Source organism: Aspergillus ochraceoroseus (assembly GCF_002846915.1).
Source record: "Aspergillus ochraceoroseus IBT 24754 chromosome Unknown P175scaffold_4, whole genome shotgun sequence".
Lineage (NCBI taxonomy): Eukaryota > Fungi > Ascomycota > Eurotiomycetes > Eurotiales > Aspergillaceae > Aspergillus > Aspergillus ochraceoroseus.
Window position 1 is genome coordinate 442,970 of NW_024468479.1, and position 14,506 is coordinate 457,475.

Below are 14,506 nucleotides of genomic sequence, written 5' to 3' on the forward strand. Positions count from 1 at the left end.
TTTCTACCCCCCTGTGGTTGAAATGTAATGTCCAGTACTGGAGACTCGTCGGAGTGGGAAGGAAACCAAGGTCAGAATTTTGGATGGGGTTTGGATTTGATGGTGGGGTACGGCAAGCCATTGAGTCCATTGAGGCAAAACCGAACTTTGCCTGCGCGTATCCTCACCGCCCTCGCGACCGCTTCTTATTTTGGAAAATATATTGTATAGCCCATCGCTAACTATGAGTTTTTAGACTCTACTACTAGGTAATATAAGACGGCTTATAGAAGATTATTTAAAGACTGACATGGAACCTGGAAAAGTGAATGAAACCGGTGATGGATTTTGGTAGGTGCTAGATAGGTAGTTATTATAGAAGATACATCCTCTCGAGTCTCTTAAAACTCTACATGAAATGCGTTCTTCAACCACCTCATGACGCCCTCAACTGGGCTGGTGGGTTCCCCGAGGACATCTTGGGCTAGGCTAGTGAACCTCTCAAAGGTCGCCTGTGCCGAGCCATTTTCCACATTGGAGGGGTTATAGAATTCCTCCGCAACCAACATATGCATCAGATAGCTGGACCCTCGTGTGACTAGACGAGCCAGTATATCGCCGTCAATGTGCATTTGGGATGGCTGGAATTCGTGAGGCTCATGGCCAATAGGGTTGCGCTGTCTTTTTCTTTTTGGTGTGAAGGGACAGATTATAGGGTCTCGGATGCAGAGATTCTGCAAGAGGCGCAAGAGACGCCATTCCTTTTCCCCAAGGGTCAAGAAACGGTAAACTGTACCGTTCATAGCAGTGCCGTAGAAGACCTGGGAGCCTGGGGAGAGAGGAGACATTTTGGAACTGGAGCTTAGCTTCATGACTGAGGAAGGCAGATGGGCTTCGCAGAGGGCGGTAGGCATCATCTTGTCGTTTTCTGTCACTCCATTTTCTGTGAGCAAACTCACCCGACCCCCTCTGCTCGAGGTTAGAGTGAGTTTCATTTCACCGCCAATATGAATATGGGAGAGCCCATCGTGCTTTTGACGATCGTAGCCATGAAGAAGGAGTTTGTCTTCAGACGCTTTGAGGATGAGGAGCGATTCTCTCGAGCTCGACAAGTAGAGATATGGTTCGTGCGCAGACATCGAAACGGCTGGGGAAAGCACTGTATACCTGGCAACGCGAGCCCGGCGGGACGGTGAGATTTTGGGCTCCAACGATACGATTTCATGGCCGGTGGAGACCATTAACGTGAAATCGCCGTAGGGAACTATTGAGTAGACGGGGCTTTCAAACTTATGAATGTATTTGACAGAGCACTCAATACGGGAAGGGGAGGACGGGTCACGCGAGGCTTGGAGAAAGATAACTCGCCCACGATCTGGATGAGTGCGCCGGGAAGTGCCAATGATAATAAAATGATATTCTTCATCACCTTTTCTGGGCGTCCATTCCAAAATGCAACTGATTTTCTCCCCAGCTGCCCCGCGTGGCCGCCAGGGTTTATCCTTTTCTTCCTCGGCCCCTTCAATCTCAAGGGTGCCATCAATTGGATGCTGCAAGTCTGGATCCACAAACTCGATGTGCGGTCGTGTATAACGCTTGATTGGATCGGAATCTGTTTCAAATGTAGTTTGGGTGTATGCGACAATTAAACTTCGTAAATGTTGCGAGTAGGCTAACTTGTGGGCACTTCCTGGTAGGTTTATCCTTCGCGGGATGGTTCTCACATTTTGATACAATGTACAGATTATTAACTGCCCATCTGCAATGCAGAACAGGCTTCCTGAAAGGCTGTTCTTCTCAGCATCGGCTGAATTCAACGTGGCGAAACTGTGTATGCTTTTCGGATGGTAGGCAGGCTAAGACCGGTTAGAATTTCAGACGTGGAGATGGAAATTTTGGTTGGACTTACGTTATTTTGGTCGGTAATCCATATTCTTTGAACCGTACAATCCGACGTCTCGTCCTCTCGAGGACATACTACCTGCCAAAACCCATTGCTGCAGGTCAATAAAGCATTAGTCCCCCTGCCTTGTACTTTGACCGAGGTGTGTCCTAGGTGCTGAGGTGCTGCTTGTCGCATCACTTCATGACATCTTTGTTAGTGTGATCCGAAAAATCCAGGAGGACCGATCATACCTAGTGGAGAAGAAGCACAACCCGGGTTGATCGTGATCTCAAAGGGTACCAGAAAGCCACTACGTAGACCGCAGAGTAGGGTAGACTTGGCACATGCTCTGTTTCTACCCTGACTGACAATCGCAAGGCTGTCCACGGCTTTTGATATATCATCATCACTCTCCACATCGATGCTGGCTTCGAGTAAAAGAGTCATGGAGTCTCCGACACGATAGACCAGAAGTTTGCCATCGCCCGTACCTATGAAGACGAGAGCGCCTAGGTCGAACTCTTCGATGGACACACATACCGGTTCGCAATGGATTTCTACTGGCTGGCCGATATCTGATAGTTCCAGCTTCGCACCGTTCGAAGTGATCTTCTTCAGATGGAGATGAATTTCTTGCTGAGTCCTTATGACCGCACAAATGAGGGATGTTTGACCATGGACAGCAGCAACGGTCACAATCTGACTAGGGTTCAGGTCAAAACGACTGCTAGACCAAGTTTCAGTAGTAGCTCCAAGGAGTATCGTTTTGTCCGTCACCTGGATTAAAACGCCCAACTCGGTATATCCTGCTGCTAAAGTTTGAGCATTTAAGTCCAGTCCGCAGTCGGTTTCATCAATGGCGGATATTTCTTCACCGAAATTAGCGGGAAGATGTAGAACGGTGGAAGACACAGGATCAGATGTGAGCATGAAGACACCTCCATTGGTATTGTCCGGCAGAATCCATATATCCCTCGTTCCTGATAGCTCTTCTAGAGATATAACATAGCCGATTTGGGCTTCGATGCCGTGCCGCAGCTCAACAACGGCACCCCGAGCAAAGGATGATGCAGAGCAGACGAATAAGCGATCGCCATGAATGCTTCCTGTGGAAGCCCCTGGGGCCTTCAAAATAACGGAGTCAGTGACAGGTGTCCAGTTTAGAAACTTCTGAACACATCTTGGATGATCTCTGGCCTTCTGAACGAACAAACCGCCATCTCCCGTATTCCCGGCCGCTAGAAGGAGATCTCCACCCTCGTGTCCGATATCCAAAATATCAAAAGCGGCATCGACATCACAGCAAAGGCGTCCGAGGTGAGCCTGATTCTCAACCTCGCCTTCATTGCCGATGCCTAAGTAGAATACTCGTCCATCTTCACGGCAAAGGTAGATATCGTCGTGCTTCTGGTTATACAACCAATTACGCAAGGGTCTCGCCCAGCGCGTCCAGAGTGGAGATCTCTGGGGTTCGCGGTCGGGAACTGGAAGTGGGTACCTATTAGGTTGTATCTGGGGATCGAGCTTATTCTTGTAAATGGTCATGGAGGTAGTTGTGATCAACATGAAGGATGACGTCTTTGTTAGAGGGATCAGCATCGTAGGGAGTCGGTCCTCAAATGGGAGCAACTTCTTGGTTACAAGTGGATGTGCTTGGCGTAAAGCTTGATGTGCATTCCATTCGTAACATACAGCATGTGTGATTTGGTCCTGGGAGACCAAGAGAAGCAGAATGATCTTATCCCCATCCTCAGTTTTTGGGTAGAGAAATTCCATGAATAAGATATCGCCTTCCACACGAAAAAAACGTTCCTGGGGGGTTGGAATTAACAACAACCTAAACAACGTGAACGGGGCAGGATCCATACCTCCGCTACTGGATCTAGCTGGTTTTCGGACATCTGCACCTGCAAAGCAGGTGGTGGTTTCAAGATAAAGACCCCGAAATACCCACAAGCGGCACTGACTGCAACTGCTCGAGACCTAATAAAGATTTAGACATTGTGTTCTCTTACTAGGTAGCTCGGAGCATGGCCTTACCTTGGCTCCACTGCGATATTCCGACCAAACCGCTCAAAGGTACTGACATCATTCGGTAGCGGACGATGGTAGTGGATGAATTGGTTAGCTGCGCTTGAATGGTATAGAAATACCAGCTCCCTTGAGGCAAGACTGAGAACCATTATCTGGGGAGGAAGGTCCTTTTGCAATTCCGAGGCGGCATTTACATTGCTCGACCCTAACTTCATCTGTGCCTCCCAAGGTAATTCCGTGCTGATATTGATGACCTTTGCCGCCATGATATAGGCATCAAAATCAGACTTGGAGGTGACCTCCTCGAGATGAATTCCAGAAACCGCTTCTTTAATTTGCAAGCTTCGCTCACCAACGAACACAACATCATTTTGATAATTGCTTCTCAGTCGGGCAGGGAGAATCCATTGGATTATTGGACTAGACACTGTGGTATGAGTAAGGAGGCCGACCTTGGCCTTGCCAGTCGAGGCATCTCTGTCGGTGTGCATCCTGCTATCACTAGGCTGCCTAGTTGAATTATTTCGCGGGCGTCCCCCTAGCTCCGGATGATCCCCAAGATCAGCCATGGAGAATGATTTAATGAATCTGAAGCCCGGGGTGGCAGCGGGGTGTGGACAGAGGAGGGTGTAGCTGGTGCCGATGGTAAGTATGTGTGAGGATCCCTCCGTTCATTTACTCTGGCGAGCTCGCAAGGTGGGGAACCCCACAATACGAATACAGATGGGATGGTATTACCAAAAATTCCAGATGGGTGAAAGTAGGAAACCAAAGTAGAATACCAGGATAATACATCCGCGGGAAAATTAGCAGGCAAGAGTATTGTGTCTTGTCATGCTGGGAGAACTAGAGGGAGAAGTTTTCATTTTCCTTTCGTTCAGCAGAGCGCAGTTGGTTAGCGGCTGAAAGCTCGGTAACTGCTGGGGTCGGTAACATGCCACTGGCAAAAGTGATGCTGCTGCTGCTGCTGCTCTTAGAGGTTAGATGTTTGTCATAACACCCCAGATAACTAACAGGATTGTTGATTTCTCCTCGACGGACTTACAGGAACGGGAACCGACGCGTGCGGTAGAGAGTGGGATCCTTGGTGTATATAAAGTACGACGACCCGTTATGCATCGGACAAATCAATTCTTCTCTGTTTAGCCGGGACCAGTTCTAAACAAGAAATATGAAGCTATCTCAAGCCGTAAGAAATGCTAGCCAAGCATAACCGCTAGAGGGAGATTGCGAGTAGTACCCGTAGCTTCTATGAGTAATGATGCCACCAGCCACTCACTCATTCGCATCTACAGCATCAAGCCTTGGGTGCTGAGCGCGTACGCGCACACAGATTTGTTCTTTGCTGATCGACCCTAGACCTTCGAATTCTTTCCAGCAACAGCGATTGCGGACGTGCACGCCCACCTGAGGTGTTTGGAGGGGTTGGTGGGCTGATTTGAGATGAAAAGGAGCTGATGGCGGCCTAGATGGCTGACTCATGGCTGACTCAGCACTGGTCGGGGATCTGTTTGCCTGAGGCTGCCATGTCCTGCCTGGTTGGCCCCGCTGGCACGTATCATATCATTAGGTACATATACTGGGCGCGTCTTCAATCTTCTGACGCTGTTTCTGTCGCCCCGGCTAGCTCCTGTGGTTGTGTCATTAGACAAGCGCAGTCGAGTCTCTTTTTTGGAACTCAACTCCATTGATACCTAGGTACCTAGGTGGACTCATCATCCATGTGCTGACTTGGCACGCCGCTTCTTCAGCTTATGCCGCTCATTATGCGATAATCCGAACGTTAATAGTTGAATTTCGCCTACAGAGCACGGCCCTTTCGTTCATATTCTCTTTTCAGCTAGATCTGACTATCTGATCTGGGTTACGCGAAATCATCCTATCCACGCAAAAATGGATCACACTTCCAGAGATCAGAAGCCAGAGAGCGTCTCATCAGAGACCCTTATTAGCAGCGAAAAGGATCTGATGACCCCGAGTGGTATAGCTCCCGATAATTCTACGGAATCGCAAGTCCTTGATCAGGATTCAATCCGTCTAGCGGAAAAAGTCGATGCAATCCGTCAGGCGTGCAATTTACAAGATTTAGACGCCTTAGCCTCCTATGCCACGTCGAAGGGTGGTTTTCTTCAAGATGAGCTCAGACGATTGGCCTGTATGTCGCCATGGAATTTGGTCTTTCCCCAGTAATAACTTAGAATCCAGGGCCTATTCTGCTTCAATGCGATGACAATGTGACGGAGTCCAACCTATTGTCAAGCGATGAATTACCCCCACATGTCGATGAAGAGCAAGTACAACTAGATGTAAACCGGTCATTTGTATACTACCCTAAGTGTAAGTGTCTTTGATGATGCATTTTTGAGTGGCCTGATGGCTAAAGATCTCCGTGCAGGCTCCGAGGACGAATTGTCATCAAAGAAGAGCGATTTATCTGCAGTAATCAAACAGGTGCTTCGCAATTATCCTATGCTATGCTATTTTCAAGGCTACCATGATATTGCACAGGTGTTGCTGCTAGTACTTGGCCACAAGGAATCCGCCCTGGCAGTCTCCCGAGTATCCCTCTTTCGCATTAGAGATTATATGCTACCATCTCTTTCTCCAGCAGTGAAACATCTGCAATTAATCCCAGCAATCATTGAAGCAGTCGACCAGCCTCTTTACCACCATCTTGCAGGCATTCGGCCATTTTTTGCACTCGCAGCAACTCTCACATTATACGCCCATGATATCCAAGAATATAGCGATATCGCACGACTCTTTGATTTTTTGCTGGCCTGGGAGCCGGTTGTTTCCATCTATCTCTTTGCAGCCATTATCTTGTCACGCAAAAAAGAGCTACTGGAGATCCCGCTGGATGAGCCAGAAATGCTGCACTTTACCCTTTCTAAATTACCCTGTCCTCTCGACCTGGATGGCCTCATCTCTAGTGCCGTGCAGCTTTTCGGCAACCACCCGCCTGAGTCCTTACCTTCCAAAATTTGGTGGAAGATCCCTCAGTGCAGCGTGCTCAAAACTTCCCGGAATATCTTTGATGCACAGTCAGCAGACACAGCTATAAAGCTTTTCCAACAGCAAGCCAGACAGCTTCGTAACGAGGAACGGAGAAAGAAAGTCCTCCGGTTTTTGTGGAGCCATAGAAGAACGATCGGCTCCGTGGCTGTTGCGGTGTTCATTGGTGGTATGTCTATCTGGATTAGAAAGAAGGGCCTTGACAGCAGCATCCTGTCATATATGGATAGACTTAAATCGGCATTTAAGGGGTACTTGTGACTTTTTTTCGCCCTTGTTTCGGTTTTGGAATTGCGTGGGAACGATAGATGTATGAGTATTAACCACAACAAAAGTATTTATTAATGATAAAACATAAAGTATATATGTAGAATATAGCAGAAAAATGAAACAAATATATATATATATATATATATATATATGTAATTAAAAAAAGGCTTGGTGTAATTTCTAGCATCTTCGCAAGTAGCATTGTTAGTATGAGAGAGAAGAATCTCCGCAATGTGGCTGGTGTGTGGCGTTCCCAAGCCTTGCCCTGGCGGTGATGTGTACACTTGCAGGCGGCAGTTCCTCCATCCCTCACAACTGTCTTTCAACACCAGACACAATCCGTCCACCATGGCAAATCAGGGCTATGATGTGGTCGTAGATGTTGATGCAGAGGTATCTTCCCGCAAATCTGTCACAGTTTGATGATATAAGGCGCTAACAATAGCACCAGGGCGACCTCGGGCATACTGACCTTCAAGAGGACCTCGAATTCCACCCTTCTAGTGAGCCTCCTCTTTTCTCTCTCTCCAACCTTGGTCTCTTAGAGACATGGTTAATAATCTCCTTCAACTTCTGCAGACTTTGAAAGCGACCAGCGAAATGCCAAAGCACACGCAGATTCCACCCCCTTTCTCGGCGGAGGAAGCTCCTCGCACCGCAACAGGTCCCCGGGAGGCACCCAAGCCAAACACGCCTGGTGGTCCATCCACTATTACCAACAGTACTTCGACGTCGATACCAATGAGGTTCTCCGTCGCTGCGTAGCCACAGTATATCCACGCAGCAACTTCCTTGACATCCTCGAGGGCAACCCCGATCTCTACGGCCCTTTTTGGATAGCTACCACCGTTGTCATGATCCTTTTCCTCACTGGGACCATCTCCCAATGGCTATCCAATAACGACAAGGGACACTTCGAATATGATTTCACTCTACTGTCTGGTGCTGCAGGCCTCGTGTACGGCTACACCGGGGTTCTGCCCATTGCATTGTGGGGAGCGTTGCGATGGTTCGGAAGCTCGACCGCAGATCTGGTTGAGTGCTGGGCGCTGTACGGGTACTCGAATTTGATCTGGATTGCTGTTGCGCTTGTGAGTTGGAGCCCCCTCACAGCTCTTAACTGGGCTCTTGTGGGTGTTGGCTTTGGCTGGACGGTGTTTTTCCTCCTGCGCAATTTGTATCCTGTTCTGAGTGCCACGGATGCGAAGGCCAGCAAGATCCTGCTGATTCTGGTTATTGTCCTGCACGCTGGGTTTGCGATCGCTATTAAGATCCTGTTCTTTGCGTAAGTCGTCCATCCTACTCTTCATTGTATTTGCTGTTTCTGTTTAATTTTTTTGTTTTCTTGACTGAACGTATCCTTGGGTTGTAGTCACGGAAGTCCTGTTGGGAAGAAGAACAAGGATCACGATGACCATGATGACCACCCTGATGATAATAATGATGACCATAAGGACAGCATGTTCAGGTTCTAGATTATAGCGTGGCAGCATCGTTTCCTTCCTGTTTTGTGGTTTCATGATCCTCAGGTCTCCCAGAGTTGAGATTGTTGACCTTTGCTCCGGCAGCATGTTGTCATAAGATATCTTCATTTTTCAATTTTTTTTTTTTTTTTTTGGTTTCTGCGTCGTCCACCTGGTGTGCTTCTTTGTTACCACTTCTTCCTTGGCGGGCTCGCCTCATGTATCTGTACACCTGTATCTACTAGCAGAAAAAAAAAAAAAAAAAAAAGGAGCAAAGCGATGAGACGAGGAAAGTTGAATTTTACAATTTCTGTTTGATTGATTGACTGCAACTGGTTCCGAGTAGTCATTTTCTAATATTTTGACCCCCATCATTCCGACGCCGCTTTGCAAAAAAGAACCGTTTTCGCGTTGCAATCATCACTCCCTTCCCATCCAGCAACGCAGAAAAAACCGTAACATAAGAATCGTCTACTTGAGCTTCTTCTTGGGGCGGAGCTGGTTGGTGTGGCCACACTTCCTCTTACGGCAGTTGGTGGCACGAGGGGGGAGACGAGCCTATTAGGAGAAGGAAAAAAAAAGAAAAGTTAGGATCATTGGGAACTTGCATCGAGTGGATCGATTCAACTCGCGCGGACGGGTTCAACGTACGTAGCACTTGCGGCAGATGGACTTCTCGCAGTTGAACTTGGAGGCAAGGGCCTTAAGAGAAGGCTCGATGATACCACCACGGAGACGGAGGACGAGGTGGAGAGTGGACTCCTATAATGCAGACCAGATCTTGTTAGCGGACTGTTTCCCATCCATGTAACACCAAAGCATTTCCCATGCTGAAAGACGTAATTCCACGCGGAATATATATATATATATATATATATATAAAGGAGATAGTTCGTCACAAAGAACGAATTATCAAAGCCCTGTCTTCGTATTCGCGTATCGACCCCAACGAACGCCCCACTGGAAAATTCACGTCCATGCGCTCTCTCTTAGGGATAAAATCGGAATCTCCTTCATACCTTCTGGATGTTGTAGTCGCTCAGGGTGCGGCCATCCTCGAGCTGCTTTCCGGCGAAGATCAGGCGCTGCTGGTCTGGGGGAATGCCCTCCTTGTCCTGGATCTTGGTCTTGACGTTGTCGATGGTGTCGCTCGACTCGACGTCGAGGGTAATGGTCTTACCCGTCAGGGTCTTGACGAAACTATTATCGGAGATCAGTTAGTATGATACTCCAATATTCTCCTTCTCTCTCGTTCAGTTTTCTTCCTCCGTGTTCGACTGGACTGCTGTGTGTTGTCGTTGGTCGAGAGGGGAAGGGTGAGGCGGTTGGAAAGGTTCGGGAAGACCTACATCTGCACTGTAAAATCGCAGAAAAAAAGGGCATGTTAGTCTTCATGTTGCACGGAGTAACGGGGATTCGCGAGAAATGGATAGTAATGGTGAACGTACTGGTTGCGATTTTTCGTTGTTGCTGGCTGACAATCGCTAGAAGGTACGCTCGGAGGAGCCGATGTCAATTTGAGGATTTCTCGCTTAGCAAGGGTGGACTGGTCCCCGGCGATACCCTAAGCCCTAACCTGGTTCTATTTTCGTCATCGCCGGACCGCTCGTACTGTTTCGGAGCTCTTCTCCACAGTTTCCCTTCTAGAACATCAGACATCATCAGCATTCGATTTTACGTTCAAGCTCTTTACTAAAACAGGCTGTAGTGATGGGAATTCCTCTTAATATCAAGAGATCTTTCTATTACATATAAATCTCTCGAAGAATGTCAACATTGGAAATCAATTGCCCTCAGACTCATTACCATCAGACGAAATAGCTCCCTCACTTGGTTCATCATCTTCCGAACTCGAGTGGCTCTTATCAACATCCTCTCCTATGGACTCGATCATAGATCGCTCTGCGAAATGTTTGGCGCGTCTCCGATCTTCTAACCACTTATTGATCTGGATCTCCGCCTGCGATACACATCGCACAAGAATAGAAAGAGATATACCGGCCACTTTTGCGGCAGTTTCGTAGAATGACCTCGCCGTATCTGGCAGATCAGACTCTTGTCGATATCGGGTGTAAAAGGAACCTGGACGGGATGTCTTGGTGTCGGATTGATCCACAACTGTTGCGGATTTCACATATCTTGGGGCATTTTGCAGCATGAATTCTATAGCCTCCTCTTCGTTGTCCTCCACTGCTGGCGAATCATGCTTTCTTTCTTTGGATTGAGGTCCGACTGGGAATAAAGCCGACAAAGGACCCGATCCTGCAAAGGTTAGACACGCTTCAGTAAGAATGGCGAGACGCTGAATTCATACCCTTGCTGAGGTCCAGCCAGTTGTTCTCATACCAATCCATGTACTGATCCAATTGGTCCGGTGTCATGGCCAGCACATCGTTCTCATTGACAAGAATTTCCTTGTCCTTGCTGATTTTCCCCGCTAATGCTTCTCGATTCTCGAATCGACGCTGAACTTCTCCCCACGCCGCCCAGTCGATTGTATGGACAGCAGGTTCTTGTGCGCACGTAGGATGTCGCTCGACGTCATCAAAAGGAAATAATAATTTAGTGGAGATTACGATGAGAGTGATCAATTGCAGTTCTGGTTTGTCCAGAGGCTTTCTCCTGCCAACAACTTTTGTGGAATACTTGAACGTAAATCCAAGCAGATTCTGTAAACGTGTCACGGCTGGGTATACGTCAACTATGGAAGCAGGTCAGTTTCATGAACCAGGAGATGGGTAAGTGGAATAGCATGCCTGGGAGTGCAAGCCTGCTGATGTATCGGTACAATAAAGCTGGTGCATTCAAAGGTGGAAATTCCATCTTAAACTGACGGTGGTAGAGCATTAAGAGGTCGAATACAGCAGTATGGAGATCATCGGGTTTCAATAACCTCTATTCAAAGCATTTAGATCCATAGCCTCCGCATAATTGAAATAACAGGACATACCGTAGTTTCCAAGAGAGCCATGTATTCTTGCGGCAACTTATCCTTCATATCGCGTGGGATGTGGATCAATACCCTGAAATAAGGAATGTCATTCCGCATAACCATCCTAGAAAACGTTAGAGATGAGCCCATCCGAAGAAATCGGAAATTATACCGGTAGAAATCTCCAATACTCGTTGGGAGCCTCATCAAGAAAGCTCCGAGATAGCAGAGAGAAACTGTATCGATCAGGCGAGGCCACTGCACAATTTTGCTTCCCGGCTTGAATGCCTCAGTCTCAGTATCCTCACGCGCGCTCCCAGGCTGGGAACTGAAGAACTCCGGCTGAGAATCCTCATCAGTAGGGTCGTTGATTTTATTTGCATAGTTCCCCAGGCGGAGCGCCCATAGATCGCGAATGACATTCTTTTCGTAGTGCTAGAGTCAGCGTCTGAAATCTCAAACATATGTAGAGTATGAACACAAACCTCTAGCTCTGGCGGGAACCCCCGGTCCTTGACCAATGCATGACACTGTTTCCAAACAATTAATTGATAAATATGCAGAAAAAGCCGATAAGCCTGGCGCCCGCGATACTCTATTCCTCGTTAGACTAAAAAAGAGAAAAAGAGAAGGTTGAAGATTCGTTATCCTACTTTTCTGAGTCTTCTCCACGACAGGCTTTTTCGCCCGACTTAACTTGCCCTGGGTTCCGAAATCATCAGGATCCTCCTCTACTTGGCGGCCCTAAACAGAAAGCTGTGAGCTCATTCAAAAGAAATTTACCCCCCGGGGGACTTCTTGCGTTTTCGTCTGTAAGGACGTAGGATTTGGGCTGGGAATTTATACCTCCTGCTGATGACCCCGCCTACAGAACCAAAGGCCATTGTCGAGATAATAGCGCGTTTCACGGCACCCTTCTTGCCCGCAGGGCCCTCGGGTGATGTATTCCATCCAGGGCAGTCTGCTGCATTCTCATCCTCGCGGGGGGGCAAAGGTGGAAGACATAGGTCTTCAGGAGGTTGGCGAGTGAGTGGTGCAGTCAGCAACTTTTTTTTTTCTCGGGTTTAATTGATAGAAGAAATCCTACCATGAATTGCGGCCAACGACTTGAATATTACAACCACCAGGATTTTACTAATACTTTACGCAGCGTACGTAAGATTTGTTGAAATTTTGTTATCTACTTCATATACGACTCTACTTTCACAGCCCTCTCAGACAGAGATTCTACCTGGACAAAATTGCACCCTACAATTGAGAATAAAAAAAGACATGGGAAAGGGTTTTTTGTTCGTCAAACTATCGTGAGAGTGCGGGACTCAAGGACTGTCCCGATGACCAGGCATGCTTGAACCTGCCAATTAAACGCAACTAAGTCTGCTCGCACAAAGCACACCCAAGGCTACACTGATTAAAGAAGTAACAGTCATGCCATACTCCGCCCAAAACGTAGCATCATCCTCTAGTTATAAGGGGAAACAAGAGCCACGCCGTTAACGCACGCAAGGCTGACGCGGCGGTACATAGACACCGTGATTACTTATTTGGGAGCCTCCTTGACTTCCATGCAGCACTGCTCACCCATGGCGGTCAAGATAACGACATCTGGAGATATGTTAGGATTTGAATGGAGGGGGGATTTGAAGCAGACCAGGACACTTACTGCAGTCCTTCTCCTCCTCACGGAACATCTTGATAATTCTATCACCAACCTCACCATCAGGGACCTTAACATCGTCCTTGGTGCCACCGTTGTCATCCATCAGGGAAAGGAAGCCATCGTCAGTGACATCGAGCTGGGTGAAGGTTAGTTAAATCGCACCGCTAGATGGCAACCTATTGTGTTCTGCGAATGACTCACGAGCTGGTATTCCTTGCGGGCGACGTTGGGGACGTCCATGTTGTGGGTGGAAGGAGACAGATCCTCAAGCTTCTTGCCAGTGAAGATGTCGAGAGCGACGATGTGGACCTTGGCGTGACCGTGCTTTCCGGTCTTGGAGGTGGACATGTCGACAATCTTGCAAGGGCGGCCCTTGATGACGACGTGACCGTTCTTCCTCAGAGCGGAACACTGCATGGGGAAGGTGGCGGAGGCGCCAGCGTCGGCGGACTCGAAGGTCTCATGGTGCTGCAAAGGGTCAGAACCGTCAGCCGAACCACTCATTCCAAATTGAATATTTCGAGAGGTTTCCGGATGATAAATGCCTCTGCATTTGTGCGCCGCCACGAGAGATCCAAAAAAGAAAGAAAGACCGGTGGGGTAGAAATGAGGGCAGTCACTATACCTGGGCCTCAGCCCAAGCAGCAGATGCAGGAAAAGGAAATGAGGGACAGGGCAGATGTAGTGAATGGAGCAGCGCAGGGGCGAGAAGGGAGGGAGTACAGTACCTCGTCAGCCATCGTGATAGAGTGCTAAAGGAAAACTCAAGGAAGGGCTCGTAGAAAAGACAAAAAGGAAAGAGAATGGGAATTTTAGTATTTGGAATGGAAGGAAGAGAAGGAGAAGAAAAAAAAATCAAGGGCAGCGTGAGGAGGGGAAATCGATGAAAAGAAAATCGACAAATCGCCGTCGTGTTGTGGCGGGGTTAATTGGTCGCTAGATCCTCAAGGGGATTAGCGTGCAAAACTGCGTCTCTGGTGGCTCCAGTCTCCCGGGATGCACCCCAGCCAAATCGGGGCAATTTCTCCGGCTCGACTCCGACTGGTCATCTCCTTTCGGGGTAAATAGTCCGAATCCTGTAACTACTCACGATTAGGTAGGTAGGGACACTGAAGATGCTTGAATGTACTAGCTAGCTAACGATCCCTGTCATCTCCTTGTTTTTATAAATATTCATTCCAACGCACTGTCTACAAACAGTCCCCCTCCCCCCCCAAACCCCATCCATATGAAATGACCTCTGGAATCACCTCCTGAGCCGTCCTCCG

At 48.1% G+C, this 14,506-nt stretch overlaps 6 protein-coding genes across 6 annotated transcripts; 3 read left to right on the forward strand and 3 right to left on the reverse strand.

Annotated features, from left to right (window-relative positions):
* Window positions 1-269: 269 nt before the first annotated feature.
* thtA lies at window positions 270-4,018 on the reverse strand. Its single transcript, XM_040897115.1, has 4 exons — window positions 3,733-4,018; window positions 2,116-3,676; window positions 1,889-2,061; window positions 270-1,835 (listed from the first exon to the last, which is right to left on the reverse strand). Exons 1-4 carry the CDS (start codon window positions 3,763-3,765, stop codon window positions 381-383), a joined length of 3,222 nt encoding a protein of 1,073 aa, XP_040751985.1. The 5' UTR covers window positions 3,766-4,018; the 3' UTR covers window positions 270-380.
* Window positions 4,019-5,866: 1,848 nt separating this feature from the next.
* P175DRAFT_0438011 (TBC domain-containing protein) lies at window positions 5,867-7,174 on the forward strand (the record flags this gene model as incomplete). The annotated part of the gene is made up of 3 exons (XM_040893886.1): window positions 5,867-6,053; window positions 6,104-6,241; window positions 6,294-7,174. The coding sequence occupies 3 exons, from the start codon at window positions 5,867-5,869 to the stop codon at window positions 7,172-7,174; spliced, it is 1,206 nt and encodes a 401-aa protein (XP_040751986.1).
* A 357-nt stretch (window positions 7,175-7,531) lies between these two features.
* P175DRAFT_0436526 (Yip1 family protein) lies at window positions 7,532-8,472 on the forward strand (the record flags this gene model as incomplete). Its single annotated transcript, XM_040893807.1, has 3 exons — window positions 7,532-7,576; window positions 7,635-7,686; window positions 7,763-8,472. The coding sequence occupies 3 exons, from the start codon at window positions 7,532-7,534 to the stop codon at window positions 8,470-8,472; spliced, it is 807 nt and encodes a 268-aa protein (XP_040751987.1).
* A 1,187-nt stretch (window positions 8,473-9,659) lies between these two features.
* On the forward strand, window positions 9,660-10,386 carry P175DRAFT_0223670 (uncharacterized protein). The gene has a single exon (XM_040892627.1). The coding sequence runs from the start codon at window positions 9,869-9,871 to the stop codon at window positions 10,340-10,342; it is 474 nt and encodes a 157-aa protein (XP_040751988.1). The 5' UTR covers window positions 9,660-9,868; the 3' UTR covers window positions 10,343-10,386.
* P175DRAFT_0523485 (TFIIB-type zinc finger domain-containing protein) lies at window positions 10,120-12,635 on the reverse strand. The gene is made up of 8 exons (XM_040899319.1): window positions 12,425-12,635; window positions 12,232-12,322; window positions 12,064-12,173; window positions 11,751-12,001; window positions 11,597-11,702; window positions 11,403-11,541; window positions 10,961-11,347; window positions 10,120-10,908 (listed from the first exon to the last, which is right to left on the reverse strand). The coding sequence occupies exons 1-8, from the start codon at window positions 12,527-12,529 to the stop codon at window positions 10,430-10,432; spliced, it is 1,668 nt and encodes a 555-aa protein (XP_040751989.1). The 5' UTR covers window positions 12,530-12,635; the 3' UTR covers window positions 10,120-10,429.
* A 226-nt stretch (window positions 12,636-12,861) lies between these two features.
* Window positions 12,862-14,007, reverse strand: P175DRAFT_0501220 (Eukaryotic translation initiation factor eIF-5A). The gene is made up of 4 exons (XM_040897116.1): window positions 13,967-14,007; window positions 13,440-13,706; window positions 13,242-13,374; window positions 12,862-13,183 (listed from the first exon to the last, which is right to left on the reverse strand). Exons 1-4 carry the CDS (start codon window positions 13,976-13,978, stop codon window positions 13,119-13,121), a joined length of 477 nt encoding a protein of 158 aa, XP_040751990.1. The 5' UTR covers window positions 13,979-14,007; the 3' UTR covers window positions 12,862-13,118.
* Between the last annotated feature and the right edge of the window lie 499 nt (window positions 14,008-14,506).